This window comes from Esox lucius, chromosome 13, assembly GCF_011004845.1.
Source record: "Esox lucius isolate fEsoLuc1 chromosome 13, fEsoLuc1.pri, whole genome shotgun sequence".
In the NCBI taxonomy this organism is placed as follows: Eukaryota; Metazoa; Chordata; class Actinopteri; order Esociformes; family Esocidae; genus Esox; species Esox lucius.
Genome location: NC_047581.1, coordinates 19,340,112 through 19,355,604, shown reverse-complemented (window position 1 = coordinate 19,355,604; position 15,493 = coordinate 19,340,112). Strand labels below are relative to the sequence as shown.

The following is a 15,493-nucleotide window of genomic DNA, read 5'->3' as shown; positions in this document are numbered from 1 at the left end:
TTGTGTTGGCTGCTGATTTCATTTTTTATTAAGATTGAAAAGTTTCACAGAAAAGTAACTGACAGACTTCTCTATAGCAAGTCACATTTTGTTTGATAAATACCTGGGATTCAAATGAGATCCTAATATCTCTGCCCCCTGAAAATATTGGCATTGTCTCAGGCCAGATGAAAATGTCCAGGGACGCATAAAATGCTGCATTTTCACAGGCATGCAAATGTGGTTTGGATTCCTCCTTTGACCCATTACATGAGATGTTTTTAAAATTGGGCTGCCAGTGTCAACACATCCATATGATCTCACTGGCCTTTCTATAGCATTATGTGTAGAAAATGTAATGCAAGACAGTGATATGGGGCACCAACAATAACATTTGTATTAAAAAATGTTTATTTGCTTGAATAAGACTAATGAAGAAAACACAAGTTGTGTGAACAAAATGAGTAAATATTTTTTTTAAACACTTGGGGAAGTGACATTTTCTGCTAATTTGTGCCTCACGCTTTACTCTCAGAGATGCAATAATGGAAAATGTATTGGGATGTGCCCTCTTACTCTTATCAATTGGACCAATAACAGTAGATCAAAAGTATTATTTCGACTCCACAGACATTTTTCTTATCCTAATCCAAAGGTGGTTTACAAAAATCTCCCAATATTTACTGACACTATCATTCAGCTTGTTCAAGAGATACTTCACCTAAATTACGGAATTACATTTACAAGTTTCCTTGTAAGGCCTACCAGATTAAACAACAATACTAGCTTTGGTTTCCCAAGTTTTCTAGAAGTAATTTATGTTCAAATCCTCTGAAAACATGTAAGAAATGTCTGTGGTCAACAAAGTAACTTATGATAAAAAATGCAGTGTGGCAGATTGAATCCATGAGATGGTAAGCTGAAAAATCAAATAAAAAGACAATTAACCATGAGTGCTTTTTTAAGTCACTCTGAACAAGAGCACCTAGTAAATGTAAACATGTTGTGTAAAGACCTAGAATTGGTACCATAACTTCATTGTTATGGTACTAATCCTCAAAGCTAAAATGAAAACATTTAGAAACAATGCAAGAAAAACTTATCCAAAGCATTGATTACCAAGTCATGGTTACTGATATTATCATTTACTGCACTTCATTTTCAAATTGAATGAGATTTTTCCCAGTAATGCTGAATTGTTGGAGTTATGTGCTGGGTAAATTTAACCAAATCAATTAATTAGATTAGATTCAACTTTACTGTCATTGTACAAGTACAGTACAACAAAACCAGAATGATGTCTTAGCTTACATGCTTCATTTACCAACAGTGTAACCCAAGTGAGAAGCTTATTTATGGGCCCTACTAACAATACAGATAGAAACAAGATATAGAAAAAAAACAAGGAGTATGTACACAATTAAGAAATAATAACGAATAAATACTGTGCCTATATACAGGGAGTGTTTTTCTGAAGACCTAGTAGTTTCTAGTCTGGCTCAGGGCTGTGAAGTATCTGGATTTACACACCAGCCTTACTGTGTTTGCCTGGTGGGTTCTCCTCTCCACTGGGATACCCTCTCTTTATTACCATTCGTATGAACCAATGGCTTATTCATGTAAGGCTCAATTAGACTCCCCTGCTGCTAATTTAGTATTCAGGGGAAATATACCATACTTCTGTAATATAAATGCAAATATACATTACAATTTGAGGTCATATTATGGTGATTATCTGATACATCTGTAATCACAGTCTCAAATTCGACATGTGTTTTCCGGTCTCGGTCTTTACTCTGACTCAACCCTTTCCTTGCTGTTCCGGTCTCGTCTCAGTCTCGCTTCCCTTTGGTCTTGGTCTTGACTCAGACTCGATTTGCTTCGGTCTTGGTCTCGCTTTAGTTAGTCTCGAACAAAGCTCTACCATGCCGCCCCTAATGCTCATGCAACAGGAGAAAAGTATGGTGGGCTATACTCAGCCCTGTCTCAGGGTAGTTTGCGGTTGATAAGTGACCCTTCGGTCTGGTGCTTGTCAAAATGGGTGGATTTATTTCTTGCCTGTTCGGCCCTGTCCAGAGATATCTTTTGTGCCAGGGACTGGGGTCAGTCTGATTTATATGATGAGGTATCCTTTTAGATACAACTAATTGTTTCAGTCTTTGGACCATGCCTCAGGACTGCCAGCTTTATCAAATTAATTTGATTGATTGAGTGGATTTGTTTCACTTGTCTTTATTGATGATATGACTACGGAAAGCAGCAACCAGATGAATTCTGAAGTGCACAGAAACATCATATCTGTTCAGAAACATAACATAATGCTAAGGCAACTATGGAGCTTTTCAGGGCTAAAAAGGGGAACGTTCTTGACTGGCCAAGTCAATCACCCAAACTGAATCCAATTGAGCATGTATATATATATATATATATATATATATATATATATATGTATATTTGCTGATGATATGAATGAAGGTATAAATTCCTCAAACCAAACTGGAACGGAAGATGGCTGCAGTGAACGCCTGGCAAAGCATCACCAGGGATGATAACCTGCCAAAAATCTACCAAGTTTTCCATAAAATGTCCATGTAATTTCAGTAATTCCATTCAAAAAGTGAAAATTGTATAATGTATACATTCATTCCACACAGACTGATATATTTCAAGTGTTTATTTGTTTTAATTTTGATGATTATAATTGACAACTAATGACAAACCCAAATTCAGTATCTCAGAAAATTTGAATATTGTGAAAAGGTTCAATATTGAAGACACCTGGTGCCACACTCTAATCAGCTAATTAACCCAAAACACCTGCAAAGGCATTTAAATGGTCTCTCAGTCTAGTTCTGTAGGCAACACAATCATGGGGAAGACTGCTGACTTGACAGCTGTCCAAAAGACAACCATTGACACCTTGCACAAGGAGGGCAAGACACAAAAGGTCATAGCTAAAGAGGCTGGCTGTTCACAGAGCTCTGTCCAAGCACTTTAATAGAGAGGTGAAGGGAGGGAAAAGATGTGGTAGAAAAAAGTGTACAAGCAATAGGGATAACTGCACCCTGGAGAGGATTGTGAAACAAAACCCATTAAAAAATGTGGGGGAGATTCACAAAGAGTGGACTGCAGTTGGAATCAGTGCTTCAAGAACCACCATGCACAGACGTATGCAAGACATGGATTTCAGCTGTCACATTCTTTGTGTCAAGCCACTCTTGAACAAGACACAGCGTCAGAAACGTCTCGTCTGGGCTGCAGACAAAAAGGACTGGACTGCTGCTGAGTTATGTTCTCTGATGAAAGTAAATTTTGCATTTCCTTTGGAAATCAAGGTCCCAGTGTCTGGAGGAAGAGAGGAGAGGCACATAATCCACGTTGCTTGAAGTCCAGTGTAAAGTTTCCACAGTCAGTGATGGTTTGAGGTGACATGTCATCTGCTGGTGTTGGTCCACTGTGTTTTCTGAGGTCCAAGGTCAACGCAGCCGTCTACCAGGTAGTTTTAGAGAACTTCATGCTTCCTGCTGCTGACCAACTTTATGGAGATGCAGATTTCATTTTCCAACAGGACTTGGCACCTCCAAACAGTGCCAAAGCTACCAGTACCTGGTTTAAGGACCATGGTATCCCTGTTCTTAATTGGCCAGCAAACTCGCCTGACCTTAACCCTATAGAAAATCTATGGGGTATTGTGAAGAGGAAGATGCGATACGCCAGACCCAACAATGCAGAAGAGCTGAAGGCCACTATCAGAGCAACCTGGGCTCTCATAACACCTGAGCATTGCCACAGACTGATCGACTCCATGCCACGCCGCATTGCTGCAGTAATTCAGGCAAAAGGAGCCCCAACTAAGTATTGAGTGCTGTACATGCTCATACTTTTCAGTTGGCCAACATTTCTAAAAATATTTTTTTTTGTATTCTTAAGTAATATTCTAATTTTCTGAGATACTGAATTTGGGATTTTCATTCGTTGTCAGTTATAATAATCACAATTAAAAGAAATAAACATTTGAAATATATCAGTCTGTGTGTAATGAATTAATATAATATAGTTTCACTTTTTGAATGGAATTACTGAAATAAATCAACTTTTTGATGATATTCTAATTTTATGACCAGCACCTGTAGGAGAGTCGGCCGTGCAAAGACTCTAACCACCGCCAGGTAGCATTAGTCAGGTTGATTAGACTTTTACACCCAACTGTAACGTTCAGATCTATATTTCTCAACATCTGATAGCAAAACTTAGTCTACGCCAATGCATTTGATTGTAGAAACTGTAATTACTGCAATCACGCGACAAAAATAAAAAATATTTATTTTAGTACAAACGCATTTTGGTAGAGTGACACTGACATGATGACTGCACATAACCCTCTTCCGTATTTTTGCGCACGGGCGGCTAAATTCGCCGTAACCGCGCTTACGAGTGTCGTCAGTTGAAGCACACTCCCTATCTTCGTAGTATACCACATTTGGTCCAACAGTTTGCTGTCGCTTGAGTAAATGTGATCGTTGAAGCACTTTTTGCCTGTCTTCATACTGAACCATCTTCGGTCCTCTCTTGTCTTCTCTCGTCGACGTCCATTCTACTGTCGGCTACTTTCTGTTCATCAATTGAATGCGCCCATTCAATCTATTAATGTCTTCAAGTGCTGGTCCGAAATAGTAACTTGCAAGTCATAGATGAGATTGTGCTTTTAAAGTTGCAACAACTTTTAAAGCAATGCGATTTTTTGATTGAAAGCATGCTAAAATTAGTGATACCAGTAGCTAGCATGCTTAACATTGACAATTTTTTAACTAGGCTACATTTGGCATTTTAGTCAAGTATAACTCATATCCAGAGCGACTGTAATTGTATTAATCGTAAGGTAGAGGGACAACCACACAAACCAGTAGTCTAAATACAATTTATGCAATTAAACATTGTGTAATTTCATGTAGGCTAGTTATCAATAGACTATACCATTAATAGAACACATCCCAATACAGAACATTCTGTCTCGATTTTTTTTCCAATGTAAATTAAGCCATAACATGTTTTCACATGACCCTCTCTTTGCACTTCAAAACATTTGCACACCTGACGTACTACACCCGACGTACTACACCCTCACAGAATTAAGTCACAAATGACAGCTGAAGCGACACCGTTTATAAACGTGGATATGACAGTGTATGCCACCTAGGATTACAGGAAAGAAAGTTGTGACCACAATTGATTCCTTTTCCTTTCTCTGTAATCAGATTCAGGGAATGATTCCGATTTTTTATGATGCTACAGTGTCTTCCACTTTTTGGTCACCAGAATTAAATGTGAAAATCATACTTGAGGAAATCAAAATTGGGAAAGGTTTTGTATCACGTCCCTGAATCCTGGTGGGCAATTTCAACTATTCCAAGTATCAAAATATCCCAAATGTCAGTAGGCCTACCTAAAAATGTTTTGAAGCCCAAATAGACTGTCATCTTTGACCAATTTAATGTATAATTGCCTATTAACGGCTCAAGACTTGTCTACATACTCTAAACATGATTAGTTCAGATAAAGAGGTCTGAGAACGACCAGAGCCTGATAAGGACCACGCATCTGTCTTAAAATTACCCCTTACATTTTGGAACACGGCAATCCGGTTTCCAAGTTCCAACCCGATGCGTAGTTAGCTCAAAACAAAAGTGACGTAATTAACACGTGGAGAAATGAGTAGTATTTGTTTTTAGTTACCTTTGATAAAAAACGCATTATCTACAGTCTGAATGAAAAGTAGGCCTTGAAGAAAAAAAAATGAATGCAACATTGAATGGATGAAATGTGTATGTCTCTGGACAATGCACCATGCTGCATCCTAATAGTATGACGGAGAAGCACAGATTACAGTTCAAGTACAGGATGGCGGGCGCTCCTCCCTCCAATTTCGACAGATCACGTGATGGGCATTTCACCTCATAGCGGTGAGTCCTTGACAGAACGCAAAAAATACGGTCTGACTGAATTCGGAACCTAAGGCTTCGGTTGGGAGACAACACAGCTTAGCAGATCATCGTTTCTAGTTAGCTTTTCTTCTAAAAGAAACGATTCATACGAAAGTGGCTCAGGTAAGGACTGGTGCCAAGACTTGAATACGCTATATCACATTAGCTTCATAAATATGAAATTGGTAGCCTATTAAAGCAGCCCACCTTCCACATAGATGAAGGCAGTTGCTATGAACAGCCTGTCTACATAGCTAACTCTTCCGTACTAGGCAGCAACCGTATTCAGCAAGCCAATACCTGGGCCTTCAAGGCTAGCTAACACTAACTATTTAACAACTGATTGCTACCTAAATAATCTCATATTACGCATGTCTTGACTAAGTGATTTTGAAAACGTAGTTCAGATGACACCATAATCAATAGTTTTCTATCAGGGCTGACATTGCAGTTGCCATTAATTTGTCTTGGGTCTTGGGGCATATCCTGTAAGTTCGTAAGGTACCTTGCTAGCTACACTAGCTAGCTGACGTTTGTGGCTGGCCATCGACGTTGACGTTACTTATCCGCCAGACATTACGGTAATGTTACTGGGCTGTTTGCGTGGCGCCGGAAAGCTGCAGTAGTATTAAAAGCATACGAATGCTTTGCTAGCCTACTCCACAGTCGTCCTCTTCAGATTTTACTCTGTTACTATTTTAGCTACTACAAGAAGAGTAAATATATATTTTATGCATTTTCCAATCTAACCTGAGTAGTGACTACACTAACCTTTTTCCCCCAAGAGGAATGCCAGCTGAGTTGGCAAGCACCGGTCTGGCTGAGTCCAGCGTCTGTATGAACTGTATTGTAGTTGTTTACCTTGCTAAATTACTAACTAGCCAGGTAGATAAACCCATCGTTGGGTGATGGTTTTTTTTCAGGAGTGAAAAAACGACACCGTATTTTATTTGGATTGTTTGATCAAATAACTAGTTAAATTAAACTTGTTTGTGAACCCAGCAGACATTGCTAAAAGTGAAGATAGTTCTTCCATTCCCAGCTACTGTCAAATGACAACCAGATGTTCTAATTAATCGACCATACTAGAATGGCATTGCTTCAGTGGGAAAGATGACTGTGGGGAAAAATAGGACTTGTCTGTGTCTCTCTCCCATTCTCACAGGTGTATATAGATACAGTGCACAGGCAGCAACTTCAATGCAAGGAGAAAATGTTCTGTGCAGTGATGTTTGCAAGCTAACTGATGCTGGGTATATTGTTTCAAGTAGTGTGTTTGAACAGATACTGCAATCTCAAATTAGACAGGGACCGGTTTTGTTGGGGGTGGGGTCTCTATTCATGTACTTTGGCTTTGAAATGATACAAGGAATATGGGATTATTATTATCAGCTTTCCATTGGGTGTATTTTGTCCATATCGGCAGAACCATTTAGGAATTACAGCATGTTATGTGCGTAGTCCCTTATTTTGTGAATGTGGGAGATTGATGGAGAGGAGTGCCTACTCTGTGACACAGAATGGGAAGACCTGTCATCGGCCAGTATTGAAGTCAAGTCTGCCGTGTTGATGATGTCAGGAAGCACCTTCATGCATTTTTACCTTGCAGAGGGAAGAGAATAATCTCTGCTGACCACTGGACATTATACTCAGGGCAGCCTGACGAAGAACAGTTGAGTTGGACTGAGTACAAGGTTGTAGGATGTGGCCATAACCTGTTGAAACCCAACATATCGTTATGCTAAGTGTCAGGGGAGCCTGTCTCCATTCAAACAGGTACTTCTGTGACTATTAGATTATGTATGGGACCAGTTGGTCTGTTTTCATATTAGCACACCTTTTATACAATACATTGACAAGCTGATGTGCCAGCCGTTCAAGAACAACAATTTGTTGACAATGCCATACAGATGTAGTGGCAGTGGCCTATTTTGGCATTTGAACCTACAATAGCTGTCTTTAGTGCAGTGCATAGTAGGGATGTCCATTGAACATGATTTTATTATCTGAATAGTATGTGCTCCAGGCATAAGCAACATAAGCAGCCGCTTAGGCTACAGGCATAAGCAACATAAGTGGTTGCTTAGGGCCCAGACCGCTAGGGGGCCCCCGATTGATAGGGGCGAGGGTGCCCCAAATAAAACTTTGCTTTGGGCCTCCAAAAGGCTAGAGCCGGCACTGAGTATGTGTAATTGTTCGAATAGTATTCGGTTTACCGAAAATACATGTTTACAATATAAACATGTATTTTTCGCTCCGATATTACAATATGAAGCAAAAGGAGTCTGCTCATTGGCTGTTCATGTGAGAAAAGAGCAAGTGCTCATATGGAAGGCTATGCAGTATATATTACATCATACTGACTGACAGGGTCACCATACCACTACCGCTTTGATTAACGAATGTAAACAAGAAACGTGTGAAGGAGCATGTCCTTAAAACGACTTAGAAATGTGTATACAGTTGTGCTCAAAAGTTTTACATATCCTTGGAGAATTGGTAATATGTTCCATTTGTAATGAAAACATGAGTGAGCAGGCAAAACACGTCTTCTATTTCTTATGGGATTCACATTCAACTGTAGGTGATAACAGAATGGCACACTCATAAAACCAAACATGGCAACAAAGAAAAAATTAACTGACCCCCGTTCAAAAATGTGCATACCCTTAGTTCTTAATACTGTGTATTGCCGCCCTTTAGCATCAAGTACAGTGTGCAGTATTTTGTAATAGTTGTCTGTGAGGCCCTGAATTCTTGCAGGTGGCATAGCTGCCCGTTCGTCTTGGCAAAATGCCTCCAGGTCATACAAAGTCTGTGGTCGTCTTGCGTGACCCGCAAGTCTGAGGTCTCCCCAGTGTGGCTCAATTATATTTAGGGCAGGGGACTGTGATGGCCACTCCAGAACCTTCACCTTGTTCTGCTGTAACCACTGGAGGTGGTTTGCCTTGTGCTTAGGGTCATTGTCGTGCTGGAAAGTCCAAGAGTGTCCCATGCGCAGCTTTCATGCAGAAGAATGCAAATTGTCTGCCAGTATTTTCTGATAACATGCTGCATTCATCTTGCCATCAATTTTCACAAGATTCCCTGTGCCTTTAGAGCTCACATACCCCCAAAACATCAGTGAGCCACCACACTGCTTCACAGTGGGGGTGGTATTCTGTTCACTATAGGCCTTGTTGACCCCTCTCCAAACATAACGTGTTTGGTTGTGACATTAAAGCTCTATTTTGGTCTCGTCACTCCAAATTACAGTGTGCCAGAGGCTGTGAGGAGTGTCAAGGTGTTGTCAGGCATATTGTAACTTGGTATTTTTGTGGCATTGGCACAGTAAAGGCTTCTTTCTGGCAACTCGACCATGCAGCTAATTTTTGTTCTTGAAACAACCTCACCATCTTTTTCCAGAGCAGCCTGTATTTCTCCTGTGGTTACCTGTGGGTTTTTCTTTGTATTCCAAACAATTCTTCTGGTAGTTTTGGCTGAAATCTTTCTTGGTCTACCTGACCTTGGCTTGATATCAAGAGATCCCCGAATGTTCCACTTCTTAATAAGTGATTGAACACTACTGACTGGCATTTGCAAGGCTTTGGATATCTCTATATATCCTTTTCCATCTTTATAAAGTTTTATGACCTTGTTACGCAGTTCTTTTCTGCTCCCCATCGCTCAGCATCTTGCCTGCTCAGTGCATTCATGTGAGCGCTAACAAACTCATTGACTATTTATACACAGACAATAATTGCAATTTAAAAAGCCACAGGTGTTGGAAATTCTCCTGGAAATTCACGTGTGTGTGTCTCCTTGTGTGTCTGTAACCAGGCCAAACATTCAAGTATGTAAACTTTTGATCAGGGCCATTTGGGTGATTTTCTGTTATCATTATGCTTTAAAAAGGAGCCACACAACTGTGATAATAAATGGCTTCATATGGTCACTATCCTTAAATGAAAGACTGTTTATTTTTTTGCATGATGAGTCATTATCAAAATCAATGCCAAAGTGAGGGGGAAAATGTATTTGATCCCCTGCTGATTTTGTACAATCTATACTGTGCAAAATCAGTCTCTACTTTTTATGGTAGGTTTATTTGAACAGTGAGAGACAGAATAACAACAAAAATGTCAAATGTTATAAATTGATTTGCATTTTAATGAGTGAAATAAGTATTCGACCCCTCCGCAAAACATGACTTAGTACTTGGTGGCAAAACCACAGAAGTCAGACGTTTCTTGTAGTTGTCCACCAGGTTTGCACATCTCAGGAGGGATTTTGTCCCACTCCTCTTTGCAGGTCTTCTCCAAGTCATTAAGGTTTTGAGGCTGATGCTTGGCGACTTGAAACCTCAGCTCCCTCCACAGATTTTCTATGGGATTAAGGTCTGGAGACTGGCTAGGCCACTCCAGGACCTTAATGTGCTTCTTCTTGAGCCACTCCTTTGTTGCCTTGGCCGTGTGTTTTGGGTCATTGTCATACTGGAATACCCATCCACGACCCATTTTCAATGCCCTGGCATAGGGAAGGAGGTTCTCACCCAAGCTTTGACAGTAAATTTCCCCATCCATCATCCATTTGCTGCGGTGAAGTTGTCCTGTCCCCTTAGCAGAAAAACGCCCCCAAAGCATAGTGTTTCCAACCTCCATGTTTGACGGTGGGGATGGTGTTCTTGGTCATAGGCAGTATTCCTCCTCCTCCAAACATGGCGAGTTGAGTTGATGCCAAAGAGCTCGATTTTGGTTTCAGCTGACCACAACACTTTCACCCAGTTCTCCTCTGAATCATTCAGATGTTCATTGGCAAGCTTCAAATGGGCCTGTACATGTGCTTTCTTGAGTAGGAGGACCTTGCGGGCGCTGCAGGATTTCACGGCATAGTGTGTTACCAATTGTTTTCTTGGTGACTATGGTCCCAGCTGCCTTGAGATCATTGACAAGATCCTCCCATGTAGTTCTGGGCTGATTCCTCACCGTTCTCATGATCATTGCAACTCCACGAGGTGAGATCTTGCATGGAGCCCCAGACCGAGGGAGATTGACGGGTCTTTTGTGTTTATTCCATTTGTGAATAATCGCACCAACTGTTGTCATCTTTTCACCAAGCTGCTTGGTGATGGTCTTGTAGCCCATTCCAGCCTTGTGTAGGTCTATAACCTTGTCCCTGACATCCTTGGACAGCTCTTTGGTCTTGGCCATGGTGGATTGCTTCTGGACAGGTGTCTTTTATACAGGTAACAAACTGAGATTAGGAGCACTCCCTGTATGAGTGTGTTCCTAATCTCAGCTCGTTACCTGTATAAAAGACACCTGATTGAGAGGGGATCAAATACTTATTTCACTCATTAAAATGCAAATCAATTTGACATTTCATTCTGTCTCTCTTTGTTCAAATAAACCTACCATTAAAAATATAGACTGATCATTTCTTTGTCAGTGGGCAAACATACAAAATCAGCAGGGGATCAAAGGTGTGCGTGTGTGCGCTGTTATGGAAAGGACCAGATTGGCATTTTAATGGTAGTTAGAAAAATCATGGTCTGGTCTATTTATTTTGACTAAAAAACGAATACACACAAGTACTCGAATACTAACTTAATTAGTCGACTAACCGTGCCCTTCTCTGGTACATAGACCACTGCAAGAGGGTCCATGTGTGGTTTCTCCATCATGATGAGGCCTTTCTTAACCTAGGTGGCTTAGTACTTGAAGTCTCAGGATATTACATTCAGGTCGACAACATTCAGTGAGGGGCCAGTAGTACATCGGTGTCACGTCTTGGACATTTGACAAGGTTGATTCATACCCAGAAGAGGGTGGGTCTGAGAATATAACCTTGAACTTCACCCATAGATACCGCCAGGGCTGTACTGGTTTGTCAGTTATTGCTGATAAATTAAATAATCCATAGGAGCATTTATTTGGAAAGTGAGTCCCTGAAAATAAATTGAGTGAAACAACATGCGCTTTGGACTTGTCATGGAACCACAGACTTCAATGAAAGTCCTATTTTCTTTATTGTTGATAAAAATAACTCATTCTCTGTGAAACTGTTTGTTCCTCATTTGTATTTCTACTCTCTTAACACAGGTTGCTCTTTTTTTCTCCCTCACCCCTTATCCTATCTGTTTTATTTTAGTTGTTTTTATTTTGGAGCTGCAACTCGGGGAGTGTTGAAATCTGAGGTTGAGCACAACTACTTCAATGGTTTGGGGTCACCTGGTGCCCACTGACGGACAGAAAGGCCCTGGAGTTTACAGAGCACACCAAAAGGAAACATGAGCACAGCCAAGCCCAGTGGTCTCAAAGCGCCTAGCAAGATAGGCAAGCCGACAGGAGCGTCAGCCACTAAGACAACCCTTTCTGGTAAGAGCTCCTTCTCCTCAGCTGCTGTAGTTAACATTGCCAGGCTGCTTTTCATCAGGGGCTGTGGGAAATGTATTACCAAAACTCTGGCTTTGGATTCATCAATCAGCTTACAGTAGCTCTGAAAGGGGCTTTGCCGCTTCATCGGTCTTGATCTGCTGATGCTGCTTAAGTAGATTTGAAGCGGACACCATGCTGATTGGTGCCTGGTCATTTTGAATCTGTGGGCTGTAGTTTTTAAGCAAAATCTCTCTCAATATGTTGTATTAACTGTATTTTTGTGCAAGATTTGGTGAATTGAGGCCACTAGTGCTTTTATTAAAGACCACATACAAATTAGATGGATTTCATTTGTAATTGCATTTTTAAACTTGTACTTTCTGTTCTGAATTGTTTCAACTGTCATGGATTTTTTGCATTACAGAAGTTTACAATTTTATTTTCATAAAATAAAGACTAGAGCACAACTTCTTGTTTGCACAACTTCTTATATTCTTCAATGTTTGAGAGTTGCCCTTCACCAACTTCTCTTTATATCTTTCATCAACATTTTGGGAGTGAAACTGTTCAGGACTCTTTATTGGCCGCTTTAGAACTGTCCAGAGGTGTTGTAGTATTATTATTATTATTATTATTATTATTATTATTATTATTATTATTATTATAAAAAAAAAAAAAAAACATTCCTGGGTGGTTGTTTATCTGTCTCCAGGCTTCACCTGAGACACAGATAAATTACAATGATTTTAGATTGCTTTCCTGTCTTTGATACTGGGGCATTGAACATGCATGGTGTCATAAAATAAGATTATTCTGTGGTCAACCCGGTATCCAAAAACTGGATTTTCACTGAAAGTTGTTGAGCTGGACATTGAACACATCACAATCACCCAAGAAAGGTTAAGAAAATATGCTTTACTGGAGTGGCCAGCACAAAACTTAATGGGAAATATATCTACAGTTTCATTGGCTTAAGGTTGTGCAACCAACTACTAGCTCTAGGTTGTCTATACTTTTGTCAGTTATTTGTCTTCATAAGGAACTGCTGAAGTGTGTGCAAGCGTGTCTATATTCACATCCAATCAACAATTTTTCTTTGTACATAACTACAGTTGCCTGATGTTTCTATCACATGTTGACAGTAGCATGTCACCATTTGTTAAGAAATTGGGTATATATTGAATTACATAGATCGTGCTCTGTAGGAGTCATATTTTGTGAGGGAATTATTTAAAATTAGCCCTGTTGGCTAATGATGGCGCTCCTTTTGTGGAGTAGGCACACTGGCAATGATGTGGATGCCCCCCCCCCCCTTTTTTCCTGCAGCTGGCCAAAAGGTAGCAGCAGCTGACAAATCCGCTCCAGTTGACAGTGCCGCAGGGGCACAAGATGTCGGGCAGAACTTTCAGGTGGGCGAACGGGTGTGGGTGAATGGGAACAAACCTGGCGTGGTGCAGTTCTTGGGGGAGGCTCAGTTTGCACCAGGACAGTGGGCTGGCATTGTGTTGGATGAGCCCATTGGGAAAAACGATGGTTCTGTGGCAGGGGTGCGCTACTTCCAATGTGAGCCCCTGAAGGGTATATTCACCCGCCCCTCCAAGCTGTCTTACACCGAGGGTGAGGCCAACGGAACTCAGACCGCGCCTCAGTCCCGGGCTGGGTCGCCCACCCCCTCCACCGCCAGCGTGGCCTCTCACACCCCGTCCGTCAAAAAGGCCCCGGCCACGACGCCTGCCACGCCAGCCTCCAACCTGGCACGCACAAACAGCGAGTCTGTCTCCAACCTCTCGGACACAGGCTCGGTCAAGAAGGCAGAGAGGGAGCTGAAGAGTGGAGACCGTGTTTTGGTAAGACTTTGTGATTGTAAATATTTTTAAATAAATTTGTTTTATTTTGATAAATGCAAGTTGTTGCTGAAGTGGCCGTGGGACAGATTTAACGTGTGCTGCAGATTGGACTACCGGACTATTTTGGTTCCGGCAGCTAAAATGCCAAAGTTGATTTTTGTTCTGTTGATTGTTGTGAAAGCTTCTTTCTGTAGTTCATCTATGCACGTTTTGTCATGTTTCCCTGACTACGTCTCATTAAGTGTCACCAAGCCTCCTACCCCTTAGAGGGTTATGGTTAGAGGGTTATGCTCTTGCTTGACCCAGCCCCATCCCCACTCATTTCCGTTGTGTTGTGACCTCGCCGAAAATACAGGCTGGTCTCAGAGTCACAAGACTGACCCCTCCTCCCTGACAGTGGTAATCTCTCAGGAATGTCTGTTAAACTCCGCCTCCATCCACATCCCTCCCAACTTCTCCCTGACCAATGAGAATGTTTGTCCTAACACTCCTCAACCAGCCCATTTGAGTGAGCTCAGTGTCTGTGTTTAGGCTGGACAAAGACCATTATATTAATTTTACACTGCAGGTAAACTACAGCTAAACCCAATAATTTCAAAATGGTTCCCTACAGTTATTACCCCCTTTGGTAATAATAAAAAATGGCACAAAAGCAGAAGTTGAATCTTCAGGTCACCAAATCTCCAGAACTGGAGTTAGATGTCACCACCATGCTAACAAGCTATTTGGATGTCTTGTCTGAAGAAAGTTCCTATTGTCAAGACAACATTGTCAGCCCCTGGAGTTTGCTTGGAACTGGGTTCTATGGTCAGATACCTCGTCCCAATAGGTTGTTGGCATGGTGTGTACTTGTAACTTATGTGACCCATTATTCAACAAATTTCTTCAATACTCCAACTGTGGATCCGTGGATTATTTTACCTATTGAACTCCCCTCACTGTAATTTGGGGATAAATTCACTGGTCCTGTTGTAGGCAGGTTTGTCACAACGTTGTCACAACTCAGGCTAACACATTGTGTTAAGAGGACGTTTGTCACCCACACTCTGAGGAAATGTGACAGGAAATGTTCACAATAAGACCATATATAGAGTCAAACTAAAATTAACTAGTATGTGGAAATTCAGAAGACTAAATTAGTATCCACTCGCTTGACATATTTTGTTGCTTTACCAAGTGGGATTTAATTTTGAAGGAGTTTTACACCGGTAGAGTTGCATTCTACAAATGTACTGCAAACTTATTCGCCCCTTTTTCTAGGCGAGCCAACGTGTGTTCATGGGTGACGTGTGTGATACTCTGAGTGAAATAATAGGGATTGGCATTATTT

General features: G+C 41.0%; 1 protein-coding gene across 9 annotated transcripts in view; it reads left to right on the top strand.

The window, feature by feature from the left end:
- The first annotated feature begins 5,912 nt into the window (after positions 1 to 5,912).
- Positions 5,913 to 15,493, top strand: part of clip1a (CAP-GLY domain containing linker protein 1a) — a 51,032-nt gene continuing 41,451 nt past the window's right edge. For 6 of the 9 annotated variants that reach the window (XM_013136792.4, XM_013136791.4, XM_013136790.4 and 3 more), the window contains exons 1-3: positions 5,913 to 6,083; positions 12,090 to 12,316; positions 13,643 to 14,163. In XM_013136792.4, the coding sequence (XP_012992246.3) occupies positions 12,229 to 12,316; positions 13,643 to 14,163 (609 nt within the window). In that variant the 5' untranslated portion in view covers positions 5,913 to 6,083; positions 12,090 to 12,228. Of the gene's footprint in view, positions 6,084 to 12,040; positions 12,317 to 13,642; positions 14,164 to 15,493 lie in introns of all 9 variants that reach the window. The other 3 variants (XM_013136787.4, XM_013136793.4, XM_013136795.4) reach the window with 3 other exon arrangements.